This window comes from Lactuca saligna, chromosome 2 (assembly GCF_052625555.1).
Source record: "Lactuca saligna cultivar CGN05327 chromosome 2, ASM5262555v1, whole genome shotgun sequence".
In the NCBI taxonomy this organism is placed as follows: domain Eukaryota; kingdom Viridiplantae; phylum Streptophyta; class Magnoliopsida; order Asterales; family Asteraceae; genus Lactuca; species Lactuca saligna.
Window position 1 is genome coordinate 185,349,804 of NC_136418.1, and position 12,129 is coordinate 185,361,932.

General features: G+C 32.3%; 1 protein-coding gene across 4 annotated transcripts; it reads left to right on the forward strand.

Moving 5' to 3' along the window:
* The first annotated feature begins 822 nt into the window (after nucleotides 1-822).
* Nucleotides 823-6,754, forward strand: LOC145028523 (junctophilin-like protein). 4 transcript variants are annotated; one of them, XR_013676058.1, is made up of 9 exons: nucleotides 824-1,165; nucleotides 1,259-1,290; nucleotides 2,259-2,356; nucleotides 2,453-2,535; nucleotides 2,626-2,703; nucleotides 2,766-2,864; nucleotides 4,027-4,335; nucleotides 5,528-5,635; nucleotides 6,526-6,754. XR_013676058.1 is itself a non-coding variant. In XM_078977216.1 (8 exons), the coding sequence occupies exons 1-7, from the start codon at nucleotides 1,082-1,084 to the stop codon at nucleotides 4,321-4,323; spliced, it is 771 nt and encodes a 256-aa protein (XP_078833342.1). In that variant the 5' UTR covers nucleotides 823-1,081; the 3' UTR covers nucleotides 4,324-4,335; nucleotides 4,687-5,391. The 4 variants fall into 4 exon arrangements, 3 of the variants coding, with proteins under 3 accessions (XP_078833342.1, XP_078833341.1, XP_078833340.1); XM_078977216.1 differs by lacking the exons at nucleotides 5,528-5,635; nucleotides 6,526-6,754 and adding an exon at nucleotides 4,687-5,391 and having other exon boundaries at nucleotides 823-1,165; XM_078977215.1 differs by lacking the exon at nucleotides 5,528-5,635.
* Nucleotides 6,755-12,129: the final 5,375 nt, after the last annotated feature.

Genomic DNA, 12,129 nt, shown 5'->3' on the forward strand with positions numbered 1-12,129 from the left:
ACAAAAACCTTTAGACTTGTTTTCTATGTGAAATTTATATGTGATTGGTATTTGTTTGTCTATTATCCATTAGTTGCTTATTAATCATTTTATATAAGTTATAAAACCTTTGAATGGTAAATCATTATTAAAAGATTTTTAAGTGATATTCATTCAAATAAGAGATTTCAAATGAATATGTTTTAAGTAAAATGCATCATGGGAGTTTCAAAAGAATATAATGAAAGGAAAAATATTTCCTTTATAAGTATATATATATATATATATATATATATATATATATATATATATATATATATATATATATATATTGCAATGCGGTTTTGAACCGCGGTTTCATACTTAAAAACCACAAAACGCACCGTGCAGTACGGTTTAACAAAATTAGAAACCACAAACCGCGTAGTTAATGTTCCAAACCATATTATATAGTGCGGTACGGGACGGTTTATTCGGTGTGTACGGTTTTTTCTGCACAACCCTAGTTAAAACCCCTACATTTACATAAGTTTTTGGTTTTATTAGATAAATATGAGAAATTGATTTTTTAATATGTCTCCTAAAGACATATATAACAAACATTAAATATCATAAATATTATCATAACTAAATATAAAATTAATTTATTATAGATATTATCAATTATTTCACATTTAATTAAGACAATATTTATTATAATAAATTAGTTTCACATATGATAATATTTATAATATTTAAGCGTGACCTACACATACACATATCTTAGAAAATCGCTCGTAAAAATGAATGTATACCTGTGGCTCTAATGAATCTAGAAATACATAAAAGAATGAATGTTTGATTCGATTTTTTTTAATAAAATTGTTGATACAAAGTTTAATTGAGACTAAACAAAATCCCGCAACTGATCGTGCCACCGGCACCTATGGCATGTGCAGTTGTTTGAAATTGCAAATCTCCTTACGCTCGTTATACGCCACCACCCAGATTTACCTTCAGTCCTTCAACTTCCCCTGATTCCAGTAAACCATCACTTATCTTTCTTTGGAATCCAGATTCATTCATAACATCGATCCATCAGACAGATCCACAACCATCAACAATGGCAACTGATCGTTCGTTGGTCACGGAGATCGGTCCGGATGGTCTCGTCCGCGAATCGCCTGTCATCGCCCACACCGAGCGGGTGCGTGTTGATTTCCTATGGCCTATATGTTCATGGTTTTGACTGATTTATAATTCTAAGTGATAATGTTAATTCATGTCATTCTAATTTTAGATGATCGAAGAGGAGCAGCTTCAGTTGAGAAAGTACGTTTCATTCCACCTATGAATTTGTTATTCGCTCTGCTGATTTTTCATTTGCATGTTCGCATACTATATTTCTAGTATTGTTAAACCCGTAATTCAGACTAAATATTATAAATAGTAGCACCGTACTGTTTGATTAGGTTTTATGAAGCTTATTTGGGTTTTCTTGGATGTTAGTAGAATGAATTTCAATTATTTCGCCATTAAAATCTGCTTCGCTGCTTAACTTCAGCTATAAATAGAACAATTTAAGAATGCTCAGAATTGACATCAATTCCTTGATCTCTACTATTAAAGGGAACCACATTTAAACTTGCTAATGATTGCTGATATGCTGTGTGCGTGGATTTTTCTCTCCGTATTTGATGATCTTTTCTAGAATGATGCAAAAAGTATCACTGTAATATGCCTCAAGAAGGTCTGTAAAGGGATTGAAGTTTTCTCTACTTGGGATACCTGTCTTCCTTGCCTTCTTTGTATAATGTTGACCATCTTCCTATCTATAAATCGAGTAAATTGAGAAGCTTTTTGGTTAGCTGATTGAATACATGGGTCACTAGAAGTGCTACTATGTAGGTTGATATTACTCGAATTCACAAATGAACATGAAATGTCAACTTATAATTCTTTGATATCTGTACATGTTCTGACTTCATTGCGCGAAAGAGAGGAGAAAAATCTGCAATTAAGAGAACTTCATTTTAGGACATCATGAATGCCTATAATATATATAGTGCACTCGCAATAATCATTCTAGATTTGTCATGTCATGTTTACCAATAAATTTAAGATGTCTATCCTGAAATTCTAGATCATAGTATAAATAGCTTTGTTTCTTGATATTCAGTAGGCTCCTTCATTATCATCATGTGTTTCTTTATGTTACATGTTAATATTATCTAGGCATATTTTTCTACAACCTATTTCTTTATTGTTCGTTCTTCCTGATTTGCCCTTGGAACTTTCAGATATATTGAAGAGAATTATTCCAAAATCCGTGATGTTGAGCGAGAGCTTACAGGTCTCACAATGGAGATGAAACTCACAGCAGGACCAAAGAAAGCTGGTTAGTGATTGGTGCATTATATGCTTTTTGACATTAGTGATAGTGCTTCACCTTTGTGTGCCTAAGTATTACTTTTTTCTCATCTACATCTTGTAGCACTTGAACATATGAGGAAGAAAATTGAAATGTCAACAGAGAAGATTCGTCTTGCTAAGTTGAAGGAAGAAGAGGCAAAAAAGGTTTGAGTCTTTCTGTTCATATATGTTCATCTTTTATCCCTCTCATTTACAAAGCTGATCATAGCCAATAAATGTATATATATTTCACAGGCTTTGGAAGCTGCATCAAAGGCAGTGAAGGATGAAGAAGCACTGAAGCAGAAACTATGTGAAGATTTGAATAATTTGGTACTCTACATAACACTATTTTTCTGTTTTCAGTGTATTGTATATTCACTTATGTTTTATAGGTCCAAGAAAGCAGTAGCTCTCAGTTTGCTAGACTAGAGGAACTAAAAAGGCGGCTGGAAGCTTTGAATCCAAGAAGGGCATCTGCATTTTTGGGAGCTGTAAGCCTTCTCTCTTTTTCCTTCTTTAATGCAACAGCAATAATATGTTTGTTTAATTTTCATAAAAGGGAATTTGTAAAATAAGGAAATGAATCAAATGGTGAAAATATGATATACAACTCCAAGTAGTTTGTTAATCATCAAGGGGTTTCAATTTGATTATAGTCATTTAAAAAGCTTAAATAACTTAATTTCTTTGTTAATCATATAATCATAAACTAAAGGATCTCTTATTTTGCATAGAGTGATTAGCATTAAAAATCAAAGAATCATCAAAAGTGAATTTAATTTCAAAAGCTTGAAGTTACTAGTTTAGTATACATAGGCCAAAAAGCCTGCATAAATGGATGAAATTCTGGCCCGTTAAAGGCCCAAGGGTTTTGCTTGAGCTAAAAAGCCTAGGCTTTTTTGGGCTGTTTTTTTTTTTTCCCTGTTTTTTGTATGTGTGTCATTATAGTGGATCAAAGTGTTGTTATTTAACAATAAAATAAATACAGTATGACACTTCACTTGTAATGTAAATTAAAACAATACTTGTACAGTAGTACTAGTATATTCTTATTAATTCATTTTCATATCTAATACTAATACTATCATCTTCTACATCATATCTTACTTTATTACCTATATCTACTTAATAAAGTATACACATAACAACATGCATCTTATATACATGTAAAGTATACGCACATAAAATCTATTAATTTATCTATTAAATTTTCATTATACAGCAACCTACTTTCCAAAATGCATAAAACCTACTATTATAAAGCTTAACAACATTTGGATTCTACATGCGTTATCTGATTAAGCTGCTTATAGAGAGTTAAACCAAATTTACACCTAAACTCATTGTGTTGATTGACGTTGGGTTTGACTTGTACATTCTTCTGACATTTGCATTCCATTATTTCCAGATCTGATAACTTTTTAAATAAGACATCCCTTGTCATATTTAATCCTACAAAACTCAATCCATCATTGTTTAATTAGACATCAGACTTTCTAAACACTATACCATAATAAAATTTGTACTTTATATTTCCCAATTACTTATTGAGTTCAATATATATATTTAGTTTGTTCAATTATGGAGATAATAATGATGTTGTTATGAGTTGAATTCGTAATAATGATGGTTGGTTTGTTGTGTGTGTTGTAGGGGACAAATCCAGTGGAACCTGCATTGAATTTGAGGAGGACAGGTGTGGATGTATCGGTTCCTTCTAACAGTAACAGTAATAGTATGGAAGCTGCAGCTACTACTATTACAGAATCATCTAATAATAATAATCATAATAATGAAAAGACAAGCGGAGATGTACAAGAAGGGATGACGAGGGGTAAAAAGAAAAATGCAATCCAAGGGCAAGGGAGAGCTAATAATAAAGGTCAAGGAGGAGGAATTGGAGCAATACCCAAGAGAGGAACCAGTTGGACTGGTGCTGGCTTTGACTAAATTTTCTTCCAGGTATATTATATACACACCCAGCCCCATTTTTCAATTATCAAAATTATGTTTACATTTGTAAAAAAAAAAAAAGATATGGGTTGCTTTCTTTGTTCATCATCCATATGTCATTGATTCTAGCGTCCATTGTTAAGTAGGATTTGTTTCGGAAGTAAGTGTAGTGGTAGATTCCTTTCCTGTACTGTAGACTGTAGTTGCAAAAATCAAAGCCATAGGGGACGGTGCCTTTAAATTGACAGAATCCATCATATCCTTCATTATGATTTGATATTTCAGGTTCATTAATTATTATTATTATTATTATTATTTATTTTTCAAACATGGTCTTCACTTTCCTCTGTGGTGTATCAGGTGGACCTAAGAATAGTAAATGCATACAGACTCGACTCGACTCTCTTTTAACTTTGGAATTCTTTACATATTATTCTTCACTTTGGAGTTATGTAACCTTGCAAAAAGATGACCAGTAGACTAGAAAATTCGGGGTGGGGTCTTTCGGACCTTTCAATAATAATAATAATAATAACAAAAAAAAATGTGACAAGTCATTTCATAACGGTGATAGTAACATATCAGCAAAATATATATATATATAGAAAATAAATAAGGTACATGATAAAAACATGACATGACATCTTTTTACCGATCATTTTTTTTTCACATAAACATGGTAAGGAGTTAAAGTAGACATTTCATAGAAGTGATTGTATATAACACTAATCCATTTTTAATGTAGAACTAAAAGATGGAGAGAAATGAAATCAGGTAGTGGGAAGATGTTGTATGAATATGTAATTTAAAGTTTAAAGTTTAAACTTTTAAAGTGAAATGAATAAATAAAGTCTCAGGTGTTTGCATTAACTTAAACCAGGCGATAACATATTAAATAGAGACAGTTGTAAGAAATTAGTGACACTCGCTCACTTCATCGGTTTTAAATGATAGTGTTGCATGTTAGACCTGTAGTCGTACTAGTCTAGATCTGCTGGGATCTGAGGACCAAAATTGATGTGGGCTGGGCGTAGTAAAACTGGCAGCCAGAATTGAGTTTTTATTGTGGGCTTATTATATATTATATATATATATATATATATATATATATATATATATATATATATATATATATATATATATATATATATATATATATATATATATATATATATATATTATAAATCACGACTCACGGCAGGTCCATGACACCACTATAACTACAACTTACAAGAACAAGACATGTCCTCCTCGTCCTGCTTTTTTGTCAATACGCATCCACATCCACCGCAGCTCTAATTCATACATGGTACATTACCATAAATTTCTGTACCTTTTTACCTTATACTGTGTTTTCCTTTTCTTTTATATATATATATATATATATATATATATATATATATATATATATATATATATATATATATATATATATATATATATATTATTGGAGGAAAATACACCATCAAAAATCAAAAACTGACCCGTCAATAAATACACATGTTTGGGTAACAGTTTTCAACCTATTTGAATAAACAAGAAAAATTAGGGTTAAGAATTTCAATTTGTAGCTATTTTTTTTAAGATAAATTAGAATCACCCAAATCCAAAATCATATTAAAATAAAAACTTTGTATTGAGTTATGGAAATGATTTAGTCCCACTCATTCATGATCTTGCCCCTACACCTCTTAACTCCCTATTCTTCTCATTTCTTTCACCTTTTTCCTTTCTGCCCTTGTACCTCATCTTTCTTGTTTTGACCCGTCAAGACTAAATGTATTTGCCAAGGGGTTGGCTAAATGGACACCTCATATTATCATTTAGACACCTTATATATTTTTAAAAGTATTTTTATTGTTTAAAATTGCATTGTTTTCTGAAAAAAAAAATGATTAAAAATAGTTATCAATAGGTTGACTTTTGATAAAGATATCTATAGAGTGTCTAAATGGTGTCTTAATAGCAGCATCCTATGGACTTATAGACTTAGTAAAGGATTCGGGTAATCTCTCTCAACCCATTTAATATTTTAAACTCAACATTTGTCAAGTCTAATCAAAATATAACCACACTACACCAACCATAATTTGGTAAGTAAGTGAATAGTTTTTAAGTTTTCTTTAAAAAAATAATAATAATAATAATAATAATAATAATAAATGTATAGAAGATAAAAAGATGATGGGTATTTGGCAGGTGAATGGATCTGGTTTGGTAGCGGTGGTCCATGGAGTATAATTGCATGATTAACGCCGGTTGGTTCACTGCTGCCCAGAAAACTGGTAGTCCTACTCGTACATATTCATATTCATATTCATATTCAGTCAGTCAGACCCTTTTCATTGCCTTCTATTCTTTTACATCACTTTTTTCACATTTTTATTATTTTTATTTTTTACTTTAATCTAACCTAACTTTGCTTCAACTCTTTTATACTAATAATATTCGTCGAAAACTTTTATTTATATCATGAAAAAGTATAAGTACCTATTAATTAAAGTCTATCTATATACGTTGTTCAAAAATAAAGCACTGTAAGACCAAAACTGATATTTACCACTGCTACTGCATTAACAAATATTACAAAAATCAAACCAAAAAAAAGACTAACTTCGGTGATTGAATTTGTAGATCTTTTGACATAAACAAGTTATTTTTCCTTGAAAGTATAATAATATTTTGGTATTTATGCCACAAGTCATTTTTTCTAATTTGACACCGTTTTTATTTTTATTATTATTATTATTTATGCAAGAACCACATTATTTTAACTGTTTTATGTTAATTCTGTCCATTTTACAAGTTATAATAGTTCATTTATCATGTCACATACCAACATCACATAAACAAAATCAAATTGTCATTTCACGCTCAAAGCAACCCGATAACCTAGAAATGGGCTAAATTGACCAAAAAAAAAAAAAAAAAAAAAAAAAAAAACTATTGTTATCTTAGAAATAAATTTTAAAAAATTTCAAATTAGAAATAAAAAATAACATACATTAAAATCCTATTTACGTGAGTTTTTTGCTAAAATGTTGGTCCCTCTTACCGTCCCATAACCCTTATTTTAGAAAGATGAATATCATCCTACAATTTCTTCCTACTTATCCTCCTACCCATATTAAATGGCGATAAATGGATTAAAATATTATTAAGAAAAATTAAATAGGACCTATATTTTAAAAGTCGGTTTGAACTGGCCGGTAAAACCGGTTGGACCGCGAAGCAGAGGGAGCGGTTCAACTGTCACTGATTTTACTTCGATTTTTGAACCGGATTGAACTGACTGGTTTTTAGAAAAAAAAAAAAAACCTCGTTTGAACCAGTGAAACCGAATAAAAATAAATGGAAAAGAACCATTTGCATATTAAACTTTGGTGATTTTTTTCAAATCTATTTAGTTTTTTCTAAATTAAAATATATGGTAAATGTTATAAAGTTTTTTGATGTATTTGTACTCATTTAAAACTATATTTTGTTTTAGTATAATATTTTATTTTCTTTTTGATGTATACGGATTGATGTAAACACTAAAATTGATGGTCATGTATTATTTTAATGCATTTTGATTGATCTACAACTTATTTTTATATGTATTTTTAATGTTTAAACCTGTAAACGTCAAATTCATGATTTATATATGTATGTATGTATATATAGAAAAAAAAAGATGAAATTATAGAAACCGATCACCATATTTGTTCAACTAAAAAACCGGTCTTTAAAACATTGAATAGGACACATGTCATCAAGCCCATGGATTTTGATCGTAAAGTTGTAATAATAACACTCTTAACATGTAGTTACATCACCTTTTTTAGTGTCATGTCGTTTTTTTGTTTATTATCTCACTAGCACCTTATTCTTAGCATTTCATAGGAGTGATAACACTCCTAGTACTTTTTTTTTTAATTTTCTTTTTCAAATTTAAATAAATTACTATATGATTTTTTTTCAAATTTAAATAAATTATGCTTTTTTTTTTTTAATTTACAATTTTATTTTTCAAATTTAAAATAAATTATATTTTTTAATACACAAACATTTAATATTGCATAAGTTATGTATTTCTTTTAAAGACAAACACTTAATATTAATAAAAAAAAGATTACAGTAATTTAAAACATAAAATACGATTAGAGAAATTAAAACTAGACTTGCTACCTAAAAACTTACATAAAACCTTAAAACTTGACTTAAAACCTACAACATGGTTTACAACTAGACGTAAAACATAAATTAAAACTACATTTAAGATATAAAAATACTCCGGCTTATCCCAGTTGTATTGTTTAACCGTAAATTGTTGAAAATCTGACGATCCTCCTCGGTCAATTCCTTTTCCAGGTTTTAGAAAAGCTTTAGCGCACGATTCATTTCTTTTTCCTTTCCCAATTCTAAAAAACCCTTAAGCTTAGCGTCTAACCCTTTGATGTCACTTCTTATATCCTCCACTTCACTCAATGAACTTTATGCTCCTTTTAGTTTTCTTTTTGCTCTACCTCGTCCCATAGGACGAGTTGGAGCTTCATATGGATCGTCGTTGTTGAGGTCAATCCCCTGATACACTTATCAGGAAAATTGTTTGTGGGTTGACTCGGAAGTTTTGCTTCGTTCGGACATACCCGTGTAATCATCAACACTTTTTAGATTAAGCCATTTTAGATTGCCCTTCCCCACGATGCCTCATTAACAAAAGGTTTTCCAACTTTCGCCTTATAAATCTTACAAACTTTTGATAGAACATCCACCTCATTTGCACCGCTTCGGGGGTTGCTGGTCACGTTCATGTCGATGTCATTGAACTCTATTCAGGCTTTGTTGGTGGTCCTCCATTTCGAGTAAAGTTGATTAGCATTACGACACTCTTTTTTCATTCGAACACAAAAGCTAATCCAAACTCTATTTTTAAAGGTTATTGAATCTTAGTCGTCTCCCGTCGTCGGATCCTCAGACATATCAAGCCATGCTTGCACTATTGCCCTCTCTTCATCATCCATCCATCCTTTGGATGAAGCATTCCCTTTTCCTTTACATTTTCCTTTTAGTTCAACTTCGCGCTCTTGAAATGACTCTTGAATGGGGTCTTCATCGGACGAATCGGTTGACTCGTTGACTTGGCGGTGTGGTTGGGATTGAAAATTAGTTTGAGGTTGAGGTTATAAAAAGAATTAGGTACCTTCAACTGTCTCAAACGGATCAAGATCAAAATTTGGACGAGGCATTGGTTGGGATTGGTAATTAGTTTGGGGTTGGTTTTAGTAAAACGACATGGGTTGAGAAGAATATAGATTGAATGGAAATATTTGTGGTGCCATATAAGGATAGTAGTAACTAGCAGGTGAATGAATTGGTTGAATAAATGAATGTTAATAACATGGTGGTGGTGGTGGTGGAAGGTTTGGTGATTGAGGGTTTGGAGGTGGAAGGTTTAGTGATGGAACATCCCAAACATACATAACATGCCTAACCCAAAGAGTATAACGGGCCCATCCCTGTCTCATATAATAGGCCTAACCCAATATACATAACAAGTCAATCTCAGGGACCATATCCCGATCTTTCATATAATTGTTAGGGGCTAAATCCAGGTGTTTCATATAGTACGTAAAGTCAGATGGTCATGGATCAGATAGACAGTCGAACAGGTGGTCCACCCGAAAGCAATGAATCAAACAAGAACCATGCAATAAAGCTTTGGACCAAGAGTTCTCAGGCTATCTAACTTGGACTACATACGACCCCTAATATTGCACACAATGACCATCCAAAACTATAATCACCCTAACTATCCATAATTATACAAGTGATGTGATCCAACTACGGTCTTGCATACATGTATTTGATCCAACCATAGTCTTTCATGCATGAGTCACAAGACAGTCTAGCATAACAGGACACCACCAAGTGTCCTATATTGCACATAGTTATCAAGTAACAATCAAAATCAACTAGGATACTCGTACTATAACAATACTTATATCCTATCATACAAAGGATATACAATGTCATACACGGCATAGTGAGAAAGCTCATCTAAATTGCAGAACCGAAGAAGCACAAAAACACCCTTACTCCTTGCACTGATCAATCCCGCGAACCAAATAACACCAAATAAAGATAAATCCTTTATCCTCAACCCAAAACATCCAAGTTTGACCCAATATCAAACTGGTCAAAAGTTAAAGGCCAACGGTTAACAAAAGTCAACGGTCAACCAAGTTAATGGTCACCACGACATTGAGACCTCTTGGCCAAGTCGTGGGCATGTCTGGACAAAATAGTCAGCATGCACGATATCACCACGCCGTGAGGCCCTCCATGGTCATGTCGTGGTTTTTTCCAGAAATGTCATTTTTCTCATTAAGAACTTAATGTGTTAAGTCCTTTGCTCAAACTTTCCAGGAGGGTTCATTTCCCTCAAATGAACCATAAATATCTATACTTGATGGACATGCATGTCCAACGCATGACTCTCCCAAAAATAGATCAAACTGGTAAGAAATGGAGTTAAAACTCCATACATGGCACTAATCAACATGAAAGTCTAGATTTGAAACTTATAATGGCTTAGGGACCTCAAGGAGTGATAAAGTTGCCAACTTTATCAAAACCATCCATTCATATAAATATATCATGAAGGAAAATAAGCTCAAAATCTAGATCTACAAGGGTGAACTATAAACGTAAGTACTTGGAGACTTACAAAAGTCGAGAAAATGCACCAAGAGATGGAGATGAGCTTGCTAGCTGATGCTTTGCTCAACAAGACCCTCTTTCAACCTTCATTTATCCAAAACACCAACAAAGAGCTCAAAAGACAAGATGAGTGGCTATGGTTTCGAAATAGGGAGATAGAGGCTTAAGGAGATGACTTAATCCAAGAGTTAAGGTCCTTAAATATGGGAGAAAATATAAAAATCTCGAGCTTAGGTTGCAGGAGCCACCATTTTATGGCCTCCCTCTTGTCATATCGTGGTGTCCATCCACACATGTTTTTCATTTAAGTGTCGTCCTACGTCGCGGTCATCAACACATCACGTCATGGCATAAGGTTTTCCCAAAAAATCATATCTTTGACCCCTTTAAGTCTTCAACTGATCCAAAAGGTAAACAGGTGTTACACAAGGAGGGACGTGCCTCGTCGACAAAAAGTTTCTAGGTTTTTGATTTTTGATTTCCAGGTTTAAAGGTTATGGTAACTAAATCTTAGTTTAGGGCATAATCAAATAAGATATACTAGAGTCTAGGGTTTATCCATGTGATACCTCAAAAACTACTACCTCTTAGTACTCTGATTTTTCCCTGAACAAAATCTTTTCTACTTTTAAGGAATGTGCTTCTCTTGATATTTATTATTCACAAAAGGAAACTCAGGTTGCATATTCAACATATATGAACCGTAAGCTTAAATTACCTAGCCACATGGGGTTATTAAAGTACATGCTTTTGCCATCTTTATCTGCAACAATTAACAACATAATGATGATCATCTCAAAGAGTAACCACATGATTCATGATTCACGATTCTGATGATTCAAATGACATGATGATTACCAGAAACAATTGTTGCATGACAATTGGCTTCAAGCTCTGAATCAACAGGGAAAACTCTTGCTTTCATGCAACAAGACGTTTCATTCACATTGCCATCCAAACTTCTTTGGACTTCCAAGTCTCTCCATGCGTCTCCCTCCATAGATTCTCTCTTCCTTCTCCAGTTTCAGCCTCTAACACCAAAATATGGACCACACACTTTAAATTTCTACACCCACAGATAACATGAACATGAAACAA

Excerpts from the sequence above, each read along its gene's own strand:
- LOC145028523 (XM_078977216.1), top strand. The coding sequence starts at position 1,082 with ATGGCAACTGATCGTTCGTTGGTCACGGAGATCGGTCCGGATGGTCTC. Across the intron at positions 1,166-1,258 it reads TCATCGCCCACACCGAGCGG|ATGATCGAAGAGGAGCAGCT; the intron begins GTGCGTGTTGAT and ends TTCTAATTTTAG. Across the intron at positions 1,291-2,258 it reads GAGCAGCTTCAGTTGAGAAA|ATATATTGAAGAGAATTATT; the intron begins GTACGTTTCATT and ends TGGAACTTTCAG.